Genomic DNA, 20,828 nt, shown 5'->3' with positions numbered 1-20,828 from the left:
GGCACCAAAGGTCTGGAGTCCGGGTCTGGCCTAGGGTTGCCCCAAAGCTTTCTCTTCTAGTGATGCCACTTTCCCCTCCCTGGCCTGGGGAAGGGAATCTGGGTTGCACCCCCACCCACACCTCAGGGCATTTCTCAGAGCACCCTCAGATAAACCAAGGGGCAGCACCCGCCTCCCTCCAACCCCAGGAGAAGCTTCAGAGCGAGTGCCTCAGTCCTAAGAGACCCGAGAGTATTCTAGGTTTCTCAGTATTTTAGGCAGCAATCAGCCTTTCTCATAAGTGCTGACCTTACCTGATAGTTCAACTTTTCTATACCTCTGTTCAGTGCAAAGAAAGAAGGGTAAGTACATTTTCCAAGGTATTTTGGTAAACAGATACTTCCTGATTGCCAAGTTGTTTGGAGTGTTTCCAAATCCTACTTCCCCACAGTAACACACCTATTTTAGGAAAGTTTGAAGTGAAAGAAAAGCAAGATGGCTGAGAATACTATCCCAGAGCAACTGCTTCACAGTGGCAGCAGAGGCGCTTCTGAGCCAGGGCAGGGGCGCAGGGGGCCGAGTGCGGAGTAGGCACAGCCAGCACCCAGCTCCGGCCTTGCTTCTTTCGGCCTCTGCAAGCAACAGCAGCAACCTTCAAAGGACATTCCGAGGAAAAGCAAACGGATGCTGGGGGCTGCCTCGTGGATAGAGGCAGAACTCACTCCACAGTGAAGACCATGACAAAGAAACACACCCCAGTTCGATCCCCAGTACCAAAAAATCAAAACATACCCCAACACACCCACACCCTGGTGCCTATCTATGAGGTGAGGCTTTTTTGCTCTTCCTAAATTAAAATGAATATACTGAGTTTAAACAACATTTCATCCATTTAAATCCATTTCATAATGTAATTTCTGAACAGAGGTATCTGAAGGAGTATAAGCAGTACACTCTGCATGTAAATGTTTTTAAAAGATCTAAGAACGTTATATATAGAAAGAGGAAAGTATAAAAACCCCAGAAAGAGACATGCCCACTTGGAAGAGAGCTGTCTCTGCAAGGGGCTGCACTTTGATGTTTCATGGGCCTACGTAGGTGTGCGAATGCAAGTCTGCACATAGGTGCTGAGGGCTGAGCTCAGGAGCGCACACGTGGTAAGCACGTGCTCTACCACTGAGTGCGCTGTCAGCCCCTCTCCTGTTTTCTTTTTCCTTTTTTTTTTTTTTTTTGATTTTTGAGACAGGGTCTCACTATGAAGTTCAGGCTGGCCTTGAACTCACTATGTAGCCCAGGCTAGCCTCAAACTCATGGTGATCCTCCTGCTTCAGCCTCCTAAGTACCAGGGTCACAGGTTACCACACCTAGCTTGTGTTTTCTTTTTTAAAGAAAGAAGTCAAAACCAATAAAACATCAACAACACTGTTAGGTGCACAGATGCAGTTTATGGTTTGCATTTTAAATAGTTCCAAAATTACAATTTGAAATAAAAATGGCAAAGAAGAATAAAGAGTAAGTGGAATCATGCCTATCTATTCAGCTGTCAATCTGTTTTCAAAGTTATTATTTCTGAATATTTGAGAGGGAACTGTCTTACACTTTTCACAATATGCAGTTCTAACTCAAAAATGAATCCAGTTTGTAAGCTGTCATTTATCTCTGATTGTTAAGCATCATAAAAACCTGACTCTGATGCGTGCTTTTTTCCTATCGCACAGGAACAAGTGGGGAAGGAAGCTTTGCATCACAGAGATGCATGGTGTGGGCCAGGACAGGAGGGCCTCAGGACACACTTTGGGAGTGCATGTTCCCAGAAACACATGAGTTCCTTGGGAACACTAGGGCTGCCAACAATCTGGGAAAATCTGGACCCTAGAGCTGACAGCTCCTCCCCTCAGCTCCCTCAGAGCGGCATCAAGGCGCTGAGTCTTGTGCAGAGAACTAAACAGAGAGGAGAAGACACCAGACGGAGGTCTCCAGGCTGAGCTTCTTCCAGAGGAGGAGCAGTGTCCTTTCACTGCCGTCCCCAGGGTGACGGAAGTCCCAGCGCTGCAGCAGAGCCAGCAGTAGGACGTGCCCCCGCTCTGTGACCCAGCTCACAATCCATCTGGGGGTCCTCTGGGGTCGGGGCACAGCAGCCGTGAAGACTGAGGTGCCGCAATGCTCCAGCAGCCTTGGAAGTGGCTGCGAGCTGCCTGCCAGGCCAGGCAAAGGCAGCTACCAGAAGAAAGGAAAGCTCCATTCCCTCCCTGAAGGGTGGGGAGAAGAAACTACTGACGGTTCAAAGACGTCAGGCTTCGGGGCTGGGGATTTAGCTCAGCGGCATAAGCGCCTGCCTTGCAAGCAGGCAGTCGTGAGTTCGATCCCTGGTACCAGTAAAAAGGAAAAAGACAAAAAAATAAAATAAAAAAAAAGAAGTCAGGCTTCTACTGGATGAAGTATTCTCTGAGCCTGGGGGATAAAATGCACATGAGATTTTCATGTTTGCTATAAGCACAGTTTTACAAGACCAAATAACTAATAAGAAGTCTCTTCTATAATGTGGTCCTTCATCGCTAAATCATTCCCACTGCCTGTGACCTTAGACACCTCTGTCAGTCAGCTGTCCACTGCTCGGACAACACCTGACTCCTGCAACTCAGAGCACGGCAGTTTAATTCAGATCTGAGACTCAAAGCCATGGTCGCCTGGCTCCACGGTGGGGATGTCACGCAGAAGGCACAGGGACGGCCAGGCACAGGGACCTTCAGCAAGAGACTCGCTCACTGCACCTCCCAATAGCACACGGAGCCTGAGCATCAGGGCTTCAGCCAAGGGGATCTCCCAGACTCTCTTAATCCAGTTAAACCCACACCGCAGATGAACTGGCATGCATCCACTCACATCTCCCTCTTAAACCATTCCAAATCCTTACACACACACAATACAAAGGTCATCATTTTGCCTAGTGTAACTACTCTACATACTGAAAATGTAGTAATTCCTTCCCCAAAGTCTCAACTATCCCAGTACTGCTAAGAAGTCCAAGTCCAAAGTCTCTTCTAAAACCCAACACAACTTTCAGCTGTGAATTCTTACAAAATTTGAAAAACAAGTTCCTAACGCCAAGGTTCAGTGGCACAGGGTAGCAGTTCCCATTCTGAAAATAAAGGTCACCGGGCACGGCATGTACTAGGAGCAGAAGGCTCGCCAGAGCCCGCGCTGCCCGCCTGGAGGGTGCTGCTGCTGTTGAAGCACCTCTCACGTCACACAGCTACTCTTCAATGCTCCGCTCACGGGGCCACCAGAAGGGTACCTCTGCTTTCCTTTCAGTGCTTTCTCTACCAGACGCATAAACTACTAAGTCTACATTCCTTCTTACTTAAATTAGAGTCAGTTTTAATGGGATCTAGTTATTTCCCTCCCACTAGTTTAAAGTTTTGGTGAAACCCGCCCCCCCACTTACTTAGCTTCTTCTTTCCTTATCTCCTTTATCAACCATTAATTTCCCCACATGAACCCAAAACTTGTCAAAGCAATTGTGAAATTAAGCCACAGAATTAAACAAAAATACCTATGTCTATTTACTTTAAAAATTCCCTGCAAACTCAAAATATACAGGTAAGCAGGAAGGGAAGAATCATATTCAAAGCTTGGCACAGGTGTGTGTCCACAGTGCCATCTGATGTGACATTTCTCCAAAAGGAGGGCCCTGGTGGCCCTCAGGGCTTCTTCAGTTTGGTCTGCTGCAAAACTATGACTGCCCTTCTGTGTCTTAGCATTTGGTGGAACGGAAATGCCAAGGGAAAAGAGAGTAAAATAAGCTGAAGAGCTGACCAAGGACACAGGACAGTGGCATTACTAACTGGGTCTATGGAAGTGTAAAAATGGCCTGCTAAAAACAAAGGTAACTGCCACCTCTGGGCTTATTACTCCGGCATATCTTTTCTGATATGGTTTATAAACATGATTTAACATGCAGAGCTATTACCTGCTGATCTATCACCCTTCATGTACTCTAAACAAGGAACTGAAAGTGTGGTTTGCTTCCTCTGTGCATTTCTTAAATCTGCATGGTGCTTAGACACCACTCAGTCTCCCATTGGTCTTGGCCGTGCGAGGGAAACCCATGCTCCAGCAGTACAGGCTGTTCAGGTGCAATTTACACAGCAAAACAGATACAGCAATTTCCTTCCCTTCTTTACCTCAGAAATATCTGTGTAATACAGCTTAAGTTACAAAGTTATAGTTCTACCTCTAGTTCTGAGGCAAATGCTTAAGTTCTCCAAAGACTCAACCAGAAGTACTTTTCTCTCGAATACTCATGTGTAGTAACAAACTCTGGCGCTTCCTTAAAGACCACCAGCTTTATCAGCCACCAGTTATAGGCTGTGCAGTTCACTGGGAGAACCTGACCCTTGTGCACTGAGCGCTGCACCCCAGCAGGGCCAGGAGTCACTCCTGCACATTCTCCTGCCCGCCCTGCCACCAGTCTCCATCCTGGAGGCTAATTACACTGCCTTTGTTCTAGAATAGGACAGAAAAAAGCAAAAGCAGTTGTAAGCATTTCTTGGCGTATCAGGCACAGTGCAAGGCTAGTAGGCATCTATTGTTCTATTGTAATGTCTGTATGTCAGCTTGTGAGATGTGAGGAGAAAGAGTCACAGATCCCACAGCTGAGACACCTCCAGTGACCAGTGCTGTCTACCAGGGTACACGCTGGCACACACTCCTGCACACCACTGCACGCAGCCCGAGAGACTGCTCTGTGACTAGGTCCAAGGGAGCACTCATCCCTAAACACTGCCTTCAGGGTTCACATTCATGGTCTTCTCTCCCTCCACTACCTCCTCTGCAGCTCCTTAGAGAACTAAAGCCATAAAAGAGGTAAAAAGCCTACATAGAAGTCTCAAACTTGTCTGTTTTATGGCTTAATTCTCCACCCAAGAGGATCTAGCAGCAGGTGACTGCTATAGCCAGCCCAGGAAGTGCAGAATCCTTCCCTAAAAAGTGTACACAACTGTCACTCCTGGAGACAGCATTCTTCTCTAAGCTTCACTACCTGTATTATTACCCTTTGCAAAATAGGAAGTCTCAACGTATAAGCATTTCTTGGAGTATTAGGCATAGTGAGTCTGTCTTTTACACCTTCTCCCCCGGTATGGAGGATAAGAACTGGGCCTCCAGATGCTCAGCAAGGGCTTGTTTTTCATTGTGATTTAAACTACAATACTTGCCTCTGAGACTATCAAATCTGACTTTCAACAACCCAGAAATAATTGGGTGTGAACTCACACCAATTATTCAAAATGTGGACCTTACCATCCACTTGCCTTAGCTTTTAAAAGAGAACCTATGAGGTCTAACGAGTTATCAGCTCAGGACAGAGGCCAAACTGCCACTAAGTTTACCAAACCCAAGTTCTACCCTACCCCCTTCCTCCCTCCCCTGGCAAGACAAAAACAGGCCCTCCTGAGTGCTTTATCACATAATGCTCTCAGATCTGTCCTACACAATTGTTCATTTCCCCCTCCATTCTGCCCACAAGAGTGTAGTTTAGAAACTACTTAGTTCTGAATATCCCACAAAACAAAAATAACAATACTAAAGGCATCTACTCTAGATATTCTGTAAGACATCTGTGTAAACAACTCTGGTATTCTGAAAGATCAATCTTAAAGATACCCAAAATGCATTCACAGGCTTGCCTGCCTGCCTCTGATCCCATTCCCTGCAGCAGGCAGCTGCCTCTCCTCCCCTCGAAGTGCGATTCAGGACAGCAAGAGAGTGCACTTAAGCAAGAGGAAGCCACAGAACATTCGACTTACCTCGACGAACATATAGAGAGACAGTAAAGTGAGTCCAAGGTTATACACCACTAAAATTCCTCGGCAAGAGAATGGCTGTTTATTCTTCATGTATTTTGGTCCCAGCCATACGATTAATAAATAAATGACAGAGGAGACCAATGTAGGTATGTAATTGTCTAGAAGAAACCATCCTTTTACTCTAGTATCTGAAAAACAACAAAAGAAAAAGTTATTAATAAGGTAGATAAATAACAAGTTTTAAGACACTAAAAATTTCTCTAACCATGATTTATAAAGCCACCTGGCATTTATACATGCATATACACGTATGCGTGCTCTTCATACACACAGACTTTTTTTCTTCCAGTGCTGAGGATTGAACCTCAGGCCTTGCATTTGCCAGGCAATAACTCTGCCACTAAGCTATATCCCCAAGCCAACCCCGATAAAGCAGATGCCAAGGCATAAATTTTCACAATCAAATGTGAAGCCCTTGGCTATATATTTTGAATAGTAATGTCTACTACTTATGGTTTTTGTTCAGTAAAATAATCAACTGTGCTTTCCACAATAGCTAAAAGAAAACAAAGAGCAAGTGGAGTTTCTCACTAGCTGGAGTTACTTATAGTTAGCTGGATAGCTACTTATCACTAGCTGGATTTACTGATACACAGGGTCACGAAATCCATGACGTGGTACTTGTGAACTCTTCGGTCCTCCACATCAGCTGAGTACCCCCGAGGAAGCCCAGCATGTGCAGACTCAGACCAGGCTAGTGACACTGTCCCTGGCCACAAAGCAGCATCTGCTAGGAGCAAGTGGTCAGCAGCAAGGAGACAGTGACTGGCAACAACAGATGACATGCTGGCATAGTGGCCATAGTCACACTCAGACTGGTCAAGGGACGGTATGGGGAGGAACTTGGGCAAGAAGCCCTGTGCTGAGCCAGGGGACCTCCTGGGGCAAGAGAGGTCTTTCCTCCCAGACCCTCCCAGGCTGGGACAAGGAAGGAAGGGAAACAGGCCCTAGGGCCCCCACCAGCAAAGGGACAGCCCTCCTCTCAGATGACTGACAGTGCTCGGCTGCATCCTGGGCTGCCCAGAGAGAGGAGTCTTTCCACGTTCCCCTGGCACCCTACTGCAGTGATGCCCCAGACCAGCAGAGCCCTAATCTTTGCTTTCTGGTACCGGGAACTGAACTTGTGACCTCGCGCCTGCTAGGTAGGCAGTGAGCTGGATCCCCAATCCCACTGCCCCAGTCTCATCCACCCACTAAGCTCCAGAGCTCAAAGCTCAGATTTACACCTTGCTTCTTCAGAGCAGCAGCAGCTAACTGGCAGTTTTGCCCTCTGGCTCCCCAGGGGCACTATCTTCCTCTCTCCATCACACTCAATCTCCCCCTTGACTCAGAGAGGGTCCTGGGCACTCTCTCTGCTCACAAGGCGGGCAGCAGAGGGCGCTCCTGTTAGTGCTGCATGACCGACCTCTTCCAGGAAGGGGCTGGCCCCAGAGACCCTGTGGCAGGGACTGGCGCCTCTGCTCTCAGCTCAGGCCTTGGTATCACTTTTGAGAAAACAAGTTCCCACTTGCAAACATTAGACATTACATCTTTTATGTGTGTAAATAAAAATAAATATATACCAACAGATTCTCCACTTGCTTTTTCTCAAAGCTCTGTTTTGCACCTTGCTGTTTCATTTTCTCCTAGGTCTTTCTGTGCCTGCATATCACCGATGCTGCACCTCCTCCGCCCTGCTGCATGCTTCCAGGGCGGCAGACCCTCAGGGACCTGGCTGACCCTGCTGCTCAGTGCCTCTCTGGCGGCTAGGGCTTTCTGAAAGACAGGGCTGTGAAGCAATAGCAGCCACCGCGCTTCACGAGGTCCCAGCTGATGAAGGGCCCTGGAGACGTGTTGTCCTCCTGAACACTTCTGGTGAGAACCTGGTTTCCTTTTCCTCTGGACAGGCTGCCAGAGCTGCTGTGGCCACCATCACGGTGGAAGGTGGGGGACCCACCCTGAAGATGGGATGGCAAGCGAGTACACAACGAGCAACAGGTTTTTTTCAGCATCATAGAACCCCCGAGCTCCCCCAGTAGCTGCCCTGCTTGGTGATGTAGGCCAGCCACCTTTATTCTGTTTTAGTCAGTGGCCACTGAGCTTTCCACCCTCACAGCTCCCACTCTCATCTCTACTCGACACACCAACGGGCCTAACTTGCTATTTCATCAGTTGTTCTCTAACTTACTCATCCTGCCCCCTGCAAAGGGCACCTACGTGCAACCCAGGCTGACCAATGGCAGTGCATGCCCAGTACCCTCATCTGCACCTCCGCATAGCTGCCAAGGTGTATATAGCTGCACTATCAGCAGGATGGCACATGCTCTCAGTGCCCACAGCAGAGCCCAGCAGCCCTGGGTGCCGGGCCCACGCGGTCTCCTGACCTCACTGTCAATCCTACCATGGTGTCAAACACCATGTCATTTCTGCCACACTGGGGGACTAAGCTGTGTGTGTGTGTGTGTGTTAAAAGTCATGAGTGACACTGAGAATATTTCCATCTGTTTAAAAGCTATATGGTTTTTCTGAGACTCTGTGAACCTAAAATGTTTCTTTTTAGACAAGACATTAAAAGACATAGCTGACAATAAAAGAAGATAACATGGAGCTAATCTAGTATATAACACGTGCGTTCACATGCACACATGTGCCCACTGATGAGACTCAAACTGAAGGACCTGGAGATGGCCTGAAGGGTCAGGCTGGGCTCAGGGTGCTGCACTGGGCTGGCAAATGCAAGGCCCTGGGCCCACCCCCAAATGCACACGCCTTGGGAGGAGGCTTGCCTGAGTGCAGGAGTTTAAGGTCAGCCAAGTAAAGGGCTGTGGAAGGGGAAGAGTTTTCAACTCTTGAGAAAGCACACCCTTGATTGGTACAGCGAAGGTGTCCTTAGCTGGGCTCTGCAGCCTAATCTGGTCTCTGGCCACCATCAGCAGAGGCCACTGTATCAACATCCCTACCCCTGAGCCACCTGTCAGGAGCTACCCAGGCGAGGTCTGTCTGGTCACAGAAAGCAAGAACACCTTCTGGAAGCCTCGAGCAGTATTCCCAAGTGGCTCTAGCATCAGGCAGAGAGCTGTGGACAGAGCAAAACCAGAGAGCGCCTCACCTCGGGGGCCTAGCCAGGCCCTGAAATAGGTACTGAGCGACGCATCGAAATTTTCCATTTTAAAACCTGTCAGGAAAGAAGGACATTGGTTACTTTCTACTCAGTGCTTTTACACAGAATTTTTATAACATAACAATTCTTTTCACAGAATACGCGATAGACAGATTCCATTCTTCACCTTAAAAATAACATTAAGCCCTCAAAGTAACTTATGTGCCAGTTCTGATTTGAAAACCAGAAGGAAAGACACAAGCCTGTGAGCTCACTCTACAAATGAAGCACCAGTCTTCTCACTTCTGTTCTCAGTTCCCTTACAGCTCCTCCTGGGAAACCGCAGCACAGGAGTGGCTAAGGGGGTGGCAGCCAGGTTGGAGGAGGAGCCTGGTGGGCGAGCACCAGTGGCAGTGAGGGTGGCGCCCTCACTGCAGCTGTCAAACAGGGGAGGGCAGGCAGTTCTTCCCTCCCTGTGCCCCAGCCAGCTCCTGTTCGAGGAGACCACGGGCAGTGCTTCCAAAGATGCTTCCTCTTTTGCCCATGGAAATGTCATGTTGAATGGGTGTTTTTATAATTCTGGGTTGCAAAACATTAGTAAATGATCAAGTAGACTTCATATTAAAGCTGGAATTCACTGACTGTAACAGAGAACCAAATTGCTTTACCGTTTAGTGAGGATATTTCCTAAACTTGTTTTATTATATCGCATTTATGATACACTTGGGTGTGACATAAAACATCCTTACTGTACGATCGTTATAAAAATTCAGAAAAGTACAGTTGCAGATAGAAGTACACAGACTACTTACTTGCTTCCCTTAACAGAATGTCTTGGAGGCAGTTGTTACATTTACCCCACATCCTCACTTTCTACAGCTCCTCATACTCATTCTCCATTTAAGTCAGACTTACAGCTAATGGGCAGTGAAGCATTTTTCCCATGTGTGTTGCCAGAACTTTTCATTACTAAAGCTGAGAGGCACGCTTACAGAAATAGCCATCGATACTTTTATTTGCGGGTAAAGACAAAGGTCAGTGTGAACCGCCTGGTGGCCTTCCCCCCCTGAAGCACTTGCATTCTCCTCCTGACTTCAGGGTGAAGCACTCGCCTCAGCCCTGCTCTCCTACAGTCCCCTGGTCGGGAGCTGGGGACGGGACAGCCGCAGTGCACGTGGCTGGGACTGTGTCCCCACAGGCACTCCTATGCCAGGCCCCCCAGAGGGTACCAACACCCCTGTCTGTGGCAGAAACTGAGAAAGCAGCAGCTCCTTGGTCACGCGGTCCCTCACAGCTGCCCAGTCTTGGCCCCAGGTCATGTGTGAGATAAAGTCTGTGGCCACCGGACTGAATAACTGAGGGCGAGCTGTTCCTCACCGACAGTTTACCTTCCCCAACACATCTTACATCTCACTCTTATTACCTAATGGGCAATTCTCACTAACTTAACAATGGGCCACACCAAATGTGTAACAATCAGGTGTTAAGCTTGCAGGTACTTTTGCAGGCATAAAGGTATCACTTGGGCTGGCAGAGTAGCTCTGTGTTGAGGTCTTCAGAAGACAGCTAGGGTCTGAAACTCCCCCACTCAAACAATGTGCCTTTGACAAGTGTTATGGTTTAAGAACTGGTGGTCAACTTAACGCCAGCTGGATTATATCAGCATGGCATTGAGTGAAGACACTCCACCTGAGGAAAGTTGCCAGGCTAAATAGGTGGAGAAGATGGGAGAAATAGAGGGTTGAGGCGTTAAGGAGGCATTGTGGGTTCTCCTACGAGTTGCTGTCTGAGCTGTTGGTTCTCCTGGAAAAGCCTTGGTCCTCACATTGAGCATTGCTTCCTGGCTCGAGAGGGGAAGACATGTGCCGCTTGGTCTCCGGGATGAACTCAGCACACTGCTTCCTGGCATGTACCTGTGCTTGTCGTCGGAGGAGCTCAGGTGGCCTCCGTGTTGCTGAGGACAGCTGTGGTTCCTTTCAGGATAGTCCTGGTCTTTGTTGTGAGTGTGACTTCTCAGCTCCAGCGTAGAACCCTCATCCCACTAACACAGCTCCTTCATCCTGCTGGCACAGACTTTCTGGCTTCCACGGCTGACCCTTGGGTCTTCCCGGCACGGATCCGTAAAAGAGACTGCCGTGAGTCCTTCTTGTGGGCTCTGGACCTCCAGTTGGACTCGTGGGAGTCATTGTCCTGAGCTCTGGGTTTTTATCTGGACTCATGTGGGACATTACTGTGGGGTTTAGGCTCTTGACTAAATAATCTATGTCTCTGGTGTTGCGGATAGATTTCCTGCATTTTCCTGTGTTAACTTCAGGTGACCACTATAAAAATATTATAAACTCCGTGTCCTAACCCTAGTTGTTCTCTGTGTACAACCCCTGACTACAAGTTATTTAACCTCCCCTCTTGTAAAATGGGCAAAAGAGTAGAGCATCTGCTCCTCAGCTTAAGAAAATGCAGTGGTGTACTGCACCCTAGGCCTTCCGCAGTGTCTTGCTGCAGTAAGCCTCGGCTCTTCCCACTGGCATCTGCCTGAGGACCAGCTCCAGCGTGACACATCAGGCAGGACTCCAGGGCGCTGCTGCCGCCCCCCCTTATCGAAGCCATCTTTGTTCTGAGTACCCTGGACTGTTAACCTAGGCCTGCTCCCTGTCCACCAAATGCCACCAAGGAGCTCCCAGTCACTGTGACAACCCACAGTCTCCAGGTTTAAGTCTCAACAGCAATAGGAGGTAAGGGAGCTGCAGGTGTCCCAGGGCAGCACACCACCAGAAGACACACATCTAAAGGTAAAAGGTATTAGAATGAGTGCATTAATTAGATTTATCAGTGTCGAGCACCTATGGTTTGATTGCCAAACAAGGAAAACACAAAGGAGCAGACCTGCCACGAAGAACAAGTGAGACACTCAGGAAGAGCGAGACACAGTAAATGGGAAACAGAGCTAGTGTGCAAACAAGAGGAGGTGGATACGTGTGAACATACGCTGCCAATGAAGGTCTAAACCAAGCTGTAAGAATAAACTCTAACAGTGTTTTGGGCCCTGACCCAAGGAATATACCTAACAGAAACAATAAACAATAAAGGAATTCTACTTCTGAAATAATGGCCTTTTAAGAGCTGTTCTGAGTTTTAGTACTTATAGCAACAGGCTGGGAACAAGTGAGGAGATATTTAAAAATTAAAGAATGCAGGCTGGCTTGGGTTGAATGGAGCATTAGTGTACTGGGAGAAAAATAAGGCCCTGGAATTTCTAAAAATGCTCCATTCTTAAAAGGATGACGACACAGGACAGAGTTGGAGAATGTAGGTTAGCACCATGGCATGGCATGCAGCAAACAGCTTGATTACACAGAAGTAAAATTTCAGTCCAAGAGTCCCAAACCCAGCAGCAGGCTACCAAAGAAGCGGTGGAAGTCAGGTTCCGGAGCACTGACAAGCCCTTCACAAGCCAAGAAATGAAGTCTAAGCCTATCTGGAGTCAGGTCCGGAGGAAGCACTCTTTTGTCTATATAAATTCAGTATCTCTGCTACAAAAATACACAAAAGGGGTGATTTTGCCAGGAATGACACAGCTCCTCTTAAACTGCATCTCTTCTCAACTTGAGAATTCTTCTCTTGGGGCTGCAGAACTCTTCACAAATGTTAGGCAACATATTAAATGTACTGAAAAAGCAGAAAGTCTTTAAAGGAACACACATGTGGAAAACAACCATAATGATTTCAAAGGGCTGCCTGCTGTGCCTCAAAGCCTATGAAGGGAAGGGAGAGAGAAGGTGTCCTCCAAGGATCCTCCCTGCCATGACGAAGGCTGGAGGGCTGTGCCAGAACGCCCAGGAGGGTGGCAAGTGGGCGGCATTGAGAGAGAAAGGCCTGGGCCAGGGGGGGCGGTGCTGTGCTCCACTCCGGCTCAGCCCAGGCTCCCTCAGCAAAGCACAGCAGAGGGTGAGCCCCTGCGGCTCCGGCCTTGTGGCTGCACCGCTCACTTTCCATAAGTCAGGCCTGCTGGCACCAAGACAGAGCACCCGGTTCTTCCCCACCAGGAGGCCTTCCAGAGTCGCAGGCACACAGGCCTCCAAGTGCACGAGCATCCCACAGCTGTTCCTTGTTTAACAGACAGCATAGGGAGGTACACTGAACAGGTTTTCAAGGATTCCCCTTTTCAAGCACATTTCTCGACACACATGGTGAACTGACTTTCTACTGTAAAATCTTGGCAGGTTTCTGGCATCTCATTTTAGCATCTCATTCTGAAAAACTGACTGAGGCTGGGAACTCCCTTCATAAATCACCCTGTGTTTAAACAGGCCACCAAAAGCAAAGTGTGAGTGGGCGCTGCACACCATGGAACCCCCGTGTGTTAGCTCTGTGGTCCCCCGCCCAGTCCTGCCAAGGTACCATGTTTTAGGGTCTGGGGATACTCAGGCCTCAATCTGAGAGAAACTACCCCAGCATAGAATACATAGACACCTGGAAATGCTGAACACAAAAGGGCAAAACCCAAATTCCACAGAGATTTGCTTCCTCCAAGGACAAAATACACCCCACTGAATCATGGGAGGTTAAACAAACAGCAGCATCTGCAAGAGGAAGCACGTCTGAAAACTGACACCACAGTAAGCTGTACCCTCCCAGCCACTCCACAGGGCTTTCTGCTGGGGTCGACAGAGGACATGAGGCAGGACAGCTGCTGCCGCCACAATTCCTGAAGGGTCTGAGGCCGGACTGAGGGCGCATGCCTGTAACCCAGCAGTCAGGAGGCTGAGTCGGGGGATCACAAATTCGAGGACAGCCTAGGTACCTGAGCAAGACCCTGCCCCCCCCTACCAAGAGTGTTTCTCCATGAGGGTGCAAGTGCTAACTCTGTGTCCTTTCTAATGGGTAGAGGAAAAACACAAGAAAGTACTCAGCAAATGAAAAATACTAGGACCTTAACACACCTAGGACCTAAACAGACGTCAAGATTTTAAAATATATATATGAACTGGGCACACTGGCACAAACTTAATACCACCGGGAGCTGCATACAGGTCACAGCAAGGACAGCAGACTTCCTCAGGCTGGAACTAGTCCACTCGCTCACGGACCGGAGAAGATCTCTAGGGTCTAGATTTGGTTTTCTACTTTGAAAACTCTTCTTCCTATGAAATCAGTCCAGTTACATTCCTTTTGGTTTAAAAATACATTTATTGCAGCATTTTAACTACTGTCTGGCGTAGCTTTCACATCATGCCCTCTCATTTTCTGAGTCGTCAGAGTTCACTAAGCATGAGTCAACTGGGTTGGCTCACAAAGCCTCACGGCCAGAGTTGGCTGCAGGGCCTCCTGGCATTCTGCACCACGACTCCCAGGGCCAACAGGGGCGAGGCAGGCATGGGAGCACACGAGTCACACAAACCGTGCACAGTGAATGGTGCTGCAATCTGAATTTGAAAGATCTTTCTAGGTTGGGAAAAACCAGGATAAAAGAAGAACCCCCACACCTTGGCTCCCAAGTGGTAACGTATGCAAGGTGTGAGAGAAAGGACACACACACTAAGGAACCTTCAGACACCAGTGCAACCTGACAACAGGAAGAATCTGCCTCTCCACGAGGAACCAGGCGGCTTCAGACACTGGCGCCGCAGCCACGCCTGTCCACTGTCTGGCAGGGCCCCTGAAGTCCCTCAGCTGCCTCTGGCTCTGTGGCTCCAGGCAGGGTTCCATGGACGCGTGCACAAACACGCATGCACGCACATACGTACGGCCTGCTCGCCGCCGGAGGGCATGGCACCCTGGCTCAGATCCTGATGAGGTCACTGCTTGCTGCCGCACACTACAGAGCAAGGATGCTGCCCGAGTCTGAGATTTAGGTTGGTAACTGCCGAGGCAGAACACGGACACCTTATTCTGGTGGAAGGAACAGTTTGGGGCTGCAGCAATCAGGGTTCCTTGAACCAAAACAAGACTGGACAAAATCAAAAGAGAACCCTTCACATTCCATCCCTGGCTGCTGCCAATTAAAGAGTGCTGAAGGGTGGGGGCAGCTCATTGGTGATGCCTGTCTAGCATGTCTGGCTGTGGGGCAGTGATGGTGAATCTTTGAGAGACTAAGGCCCCAAAATGCAATCGTAAAATGCCAAACTTCCCCATGTGCACTGCTGACTGACATGTGGCTGCTGGGGCGATGTTGGGCAACCCAGTTTGAGCATCACAGAGAGGGCTCTATGTGCCTGCTGCAGCATGAGCACACAGGTTCCCCACCACCGGTCCAGGAAGAGTCCCCTGCACACACACTCAAGCTCTCAGGTCACTAGTTCATTGGTTCTTTTTTTTAGGTAGGGTTTCACTACATAGTGCAGCCTGGCCTTGAACTGACTTATGTAGCCCAGGTTGGCCTCGAACTCACAGCAATCCTCCTGCCTCAGCCTCTCAAGTGCTGGGATTACAAGCATGCCCCACCACACGCAGCTCCCAGAGTACTATTTCAACCATCTCTGTAAAAAAGCACTCTAGTTCTAGAGCAGGAAAGTCACCCTCCACGAGAAGGGTTTTGTTCCTGAATGAATTGATTGTGGTCCTCCTCTCTGTTCTATCCTGTCTTTCCTCCCAACACCTTCTCCTTTTTCCAAGGCCCACAGCAGCCATCACTATGGAAGTTCCTTTCTTCTTTCTCACTGTGGTCTAGGAAGTTTATATTTGTAATCCCGTGGAAGCGTTTTCGGCATTCCAGTGAGTTCATTCCAATCTATCTCTTTCAGTGCAACCCACAGCGAGAATAAAGGCACTAAGACATATTTATAATTATGAGTCTAACCCAGTTGAAGGTTCGCTGGAACAATGGCCACGACCTAGGACCTAACCTGGATAACCTGGATTTTTTCTTTTTCTTTTTTTTTGCATTGGGGATCAAACTCGTGACTGCGCACTTGCCAGGCAAGGCGCTTATGCTGCTGAGCTAAATCCCCAGTCCTAACCTGGATTTTATTAATTTGTGAAGAAGGGAGTGTCTAGAGGATAAGCGACTGTGAGAATGGCGGGAGCTATGTGAGCACCGTGAGTGGGGCTAGTTAGGAGGCCAGAAAGCACCTCTGCAACGCACAGAGAGAAGGATGTGCAGAAAGACCCATCTGCACGACACAGCTGAGGCAGTACTTCAGTTTTAGGGGCAGTGCTTCAGTGCTGAGGTGCAAGCCTTTTTGTGTCCTGGGAAGCCAGAGCCTCTTATCTTGACACCTGAACGCAGCTGACAGCCGTGGTACACGGCCTCTGCGTCCCTTTGGGTTCGACTGTTGAGGGTGACACTGAGTGGTAAACAGGGAATGTCCAGCATCAGCACCCCAGCCGGCCCCATCTACACTGTTCAGAGCCACCTAAAGGGAAAATAAGTGGCTCAGCCAGCTGTGTGCACAGCAGTACATGGAGAAAGGCCCGGGTTAGCTAACTGGAGGTCACTGCTCTGTATTTAAGGAGAGCTGTCCAGGTGGTCTTCCATAGTCAAGAAGTCCCTTCTCCACGTCTCTTGGCCACGCTGTCTGGACTACTCATTAGCACACAGCGGCTTCCCTTCTGCTATGGCTTGGATGGCAACACACTCTGCTCTTCCCTCCAGCTGGCCGACTTCAGTTTGTTCTGAGCACGGTAATTACCTATGAGCAGTACTAGGAATGGAAAGAGGTAGCTGCTATTGCAAAATAAAAAGGAAAGTGAGACATACCTAAGCCCCGAATGGTGGCTTCCTAGACACAGACTAAAGCCTACTTACAAAGACATTTCCGCAGGCAGAGCTTCTCAACACTCCTGATGCGGACAGCTAGCAGATGCTCTGCTCTTATGGGTTAGATTGGAAAAGATATTTTATAAGGTGTGAAAAAAAACCCAGGAAAACACACGCACACGCCCTTCCACATTCCAGGACATTGTCTTTTTAGTTGCAGAAGCCGGATCTAAAAAACTCACACGCAGAAAACTTTTTCAGCAGCATCTAACCTATTTGATTCCAAGGCAACTCTTTTAAGTGATTTTTTTTTGCTTGCAGTTCGCAACGTTTACATTCCTTGTGTGGGGTTGGTACATGTACATAATGCATCTTTGTTCCTTAAAAAAGGAATCTGCCGGGGCTGGGGATTTAGCTCAGCGGCATAAGTGCCTGTCTTGCAAGCAGGCAGTCGTGAGTTCGATCCCTGGTACCGATGAAAAGGAAAAAGACAAAAAAAAAAAAAAAAAGGAATCTGCCCAAGCGAAAATTATCCCCAGTTTTTGTTCTTTGGTTTTAAATGAATACTGAGGTGGCATCCCTTTCCTCCGCCTTTTGAGCCCTTCTCGTTTGAGAATGCGCCATCTCCCTTCTTCCTAGCTTGCATTTACTCTTGTTTATAATTTGGGTTTTTCCCTAAGAGAATCCAAGGCATTTCTTACCCAGACCTAAAAGCAGAGCATGCTTTCAAGTTTAAGCTCCTTCTTGCTCTGCGCTGGGCTTGGCCTTCAGGGCCGAGGGACCCTCACACCCCCACAGCCCTCAACACTGACCCACTCAGCAGAACCTCGAAGTGGAAGCCACTGCTGCAGAAGCTGCTCTATCGCAAAGGTGCCAGCCTAACTTTCACCTAAAACCAGAAGGCAGAACTGGGGATGACTTATGCTTGGCAAAGCATGCTCTGTCCCTGGGAGGACACAGTGATGGTGGTGGACATACAAAATGTTCCTTGCCGATGAGGGAAAACAGGCTGCTGCAGAGGGACGGATGCACCAGTCGGCTGTCGTAAGTTACTGCCACAGGAACTCATCTGTGCCCACAAGCTACAGTGAGGTGAGGGTACAGATCTACCCGGAGCGGGACCCAGCTGTTCCTGGCTGGTTTCATTTCTTGTCTTGTGGCTCAGTGACTGCTCTTTGTGCTACCAGCCATGTGAGAGGCAGCTGATCCAGTTAACAAATGTCTAACGAGTGGCCAGCATGTGCCGCATGGTACAATGCTTGTCGGGAAAAGGACTCTCAGCAGACAGGCCTGGCCTCTGCCGTCTTGACACTGAACTCGTGAAGAATGTACCAAGATGCCTGGAGAGGTCAGCTGTGTTCAGTCAGCAGGGGTTCAGGACGCAAGACCCACTGAGGACAGCGCTATCACTCAGAGCTCCACAGAGCCCACCACTCGCTGTTGCGGGCATTGTGTGACTTTGGTCACAGTCTTTATCCTTTTTGTGCCTATTTCTCAGTATGTAACATGAGTGTAATTACAGTGCCATCCCCACGTGATTAAATCTAAAATGCCCAGAGTAACAAATGGCACACAGTGTCGCAAAAGTGTATTATTATCTCCACTACAAAGACTGTGGGCAATGATCGATTCCACCTTCAATGTTTCTCAACTTCTACAAGATCACGGGCAGTGAAATGTGCCTACGCCATCCCTCACAGCTCGGTTTCTCTACTTTGGGGGAAAACCACATGCCAATCACATACTGTAACGATACCTGTGAATCTTGAGATTTGTAAGGTACGAGGTAAGTTCTCTCACTTGTCATTAGCTTCTCTGGGAGTGTCTGATCGTTAATATAAAACAGAAGTGAATTCATAAAAAAGTTTTTGTATTCTTGGCAACTAGCAAATGGTGGGTGCCCCAAAAGTGTATTATTTTACTACATAGATGGCACCTGATTTCTAATTTGTGATGATGTGAAAACCAGGCAGTCGGTAGAAGCCAAGCTCTGACGCCCAGCCTTTCCCCAGCTAGTGACACGCAGGGGCACATTCCCTCTCTGGGCCAGGTGGTGGCACGGAGCCAGAGCATGTAGCCAGTCACACATGCGTTAAGGGGAAACCATCCATGTTGTATGGTGCACTGTGCTGCCATACTGCACGGGTTTTCCTGGGTGCTGCAACCTCTGTAGTGGAGAAGCAGCCAAGCTGCCAAGCCTCTTCCTGTGTAAAGCCTAACCTGGCACCTAGATCTCCCACTCCACCCACAGCCTTCCACTTTCACACACCCCTTGCACTTTCCGGGCAGCATCTTCATGGATTTATTGTTTAGAAGACAGAAAGGTACCATGTATTAGTATTGTTTGGTATTAGTATTAGTATTGTATTAGTATTAGTATTAGTATTGTTTGTGCTACCAGCCATGTGAGAGGCAGCTGACCCAGTTAACAAATGTCTAACGAGTGGCCAGCATGTGCCGCATGGTACACAGCTTTGTCTAGGGTATAAAGATACAGAATTAATGCAATTTCAAATAACATTAGCAATCTGAAGACAACAAGAGGCATTATGGTAGTCAGTGTTGATTTCCTATGATCTTGTTTTGAAATCCTGTATCACTTACACTGTTTTGTCTTGATTGGCTTTATTCTGTTTTATTCTCTTTAAAATAAAATTATTAAAAAAGTAACAAGTAAAAAAAAAAAAAAAACACATACACCACACACAAAAGAAAAACCAAGGACACACAGTAACAGAGGTCTGAGAAATCCTGCAGTCAGGCTCTAGACGAGAGGAAAAGCGGTGGTGATGGTTTCTTGGTCTCATCTTCACGCCCCCAGTCACTTCCACCCCAGTCCTAGCAGTGAGCAACAGCAGGCTTGTTTGCTTCAGAGCTGTGACACCACTTAGCAATGTGACCAGCTGCCCACTTGACCTGGATGCCCACCAGGCTTTAAGTTTTCCAAGGTGGAGCTTCTCCTGATCCAGACATCTCCAGAGAGCCTGGAAGTGTGCGTGCCAGACTGCTGGTGCCGCGTGACACCGGGAATGAACAAGCACACGATGAATGCCTCCGAGGGTTTCCTATGCGTGGATCCTCAGATCTGGCTGTATGTCAGAATTACCCAGGAACTTTATAAACACAGATCTTGGGACCCAACCCCAGAAATTTAGATTTAATACTTTAGAGGGTGAGAAGTTTGTTTTTAACAGTTCCTAAGGTAATTTTGAGGGGCATTTTGTAGCTTTGGCAACTCTTGAAGCATAGTCCTTCAGAGAGCACCCATGTTATACTGTGGTGCAGAGCCATCAGTGGTCTAAAGAGAAGTCTACTTTTTATTTCAGCAAATTTCCTTACAATTTCTTGCTTGTTCTAACTACACCAGCTGAGGGGAGTAGGTAAATCATATGCTCTTAAACCACCTCTCTCCATCAAAGTAGAGATCAGCTCTTAGATCTTCCAAGCACTGCACCATACAGTATGTGCCATAACCAGAATGCGCTCACGGTGCACGTTCTTCCCCCAGTCCGCAATGCTGCATTTGGAAGCAACTCCCAAGCCTACCAACTAACCAGCGTATACACAAAACATGGTTTAACCCTGTAAGGAATGCTATTCTGCTATAGGAAAGAATGGATACTGATACTTAGAACCACATGGATGAACTGACAGGTGTAAGGTCACATACTGCATGATTCCATTTGGAAAAATGTCCAGCAAAGGCACCAAACAGGGACAGGGAATGTAGTAGTCATCATGGGGGGGGGGTGCTGCTACATGTAAAAGTCTACTTTCCCAGGTACTTAACGTTCCCTATAAAGTTAGAAACTCACTAAAAATGAACTTTGAAAACACAGAAGTACTCTTTAAAAAGCTCATGAAAGCCCACTTCTAGAAATCTAGGAAGTAAAAATCAGGCACACATTTAAGACTTACGTAAAGATTGTCCTCAGGTATTTTCGTTGCAGAAAAACTGCAAGAGGGGAGCAACCATGAAATATCTATCTGGAAGTAACCATCTACAGAAGTCGGTAAAGGCAGACAAGTAGTAGGCTGTCATTAATTAAATGGAGGCTCTGAACATTTGCTCCAAAGAAATGAAAATACATTCATAGCAGTCCCAAACTGAGGCAAAGATGTTCTTCAGTGGGTGCATAATTAGCACAGGTAACACACCCCTCCCATGGAATTCTGCTCGGCAATAAAAAGGAACTATTAACATTTA

General features: G+C 48.0%; 1 protein-coding gene across 4 annotated transcripts in view; it reads right to left on the bottom strand.

Annotated features, from left to right (window-relative positions):
- The window catches only part of Elovl5 (ELOVL fatty acid elongase 5), a 61,516-nt gene that overhangs the window by 14,107 nt on the left and 26,581 nt on the right, over positions 1-20,828 (bottom strand). For 3 of the 4 annotated variants that reach the window (XM_003466494.5, XM_063253830.1, XM_063253832.1), the window contains 2 exons: positions 8,935-9,000; positions 5,787-5,974 (listed from right to left, as the gene is read on the bottom strand). In XM_003466494.5, coding sequence (XP_003466542.2) covers positions 5,787-5,974; positions 8,935-8,992 — 246 coding nt within the window. In that variant the 5' untranslated portion in view covers positions 8,993-9,000. Of the gene's footprint in view, positions 1-5,786; positions 5,975-8,934; positions 9,001-10,838; positions 10,860-20,828 lie in introns of those variants that run through there. The other variant, XM_063253831.1, reaches the window with a different exon arrangement.

This window comes from Cavia porcellus, unplaced genomic scaffold (assembly GCF_034190915.1).
Source record: "Cavia porcellus strain 051 isolate PalLab524CR breed Dunkin Hartley unplaced genomic scaffold, mCavPor4.1 scaffold_7, whole genome shotgun sequence".
NCBI lineage: Eukaryota > Metazoa > Chordata > Mammalia > Rodentia > Caviidae > Cavia > Cavia porcellus.
This window is presented reverse-complemented; position numbering and strand designations above follow the sequence as displayed.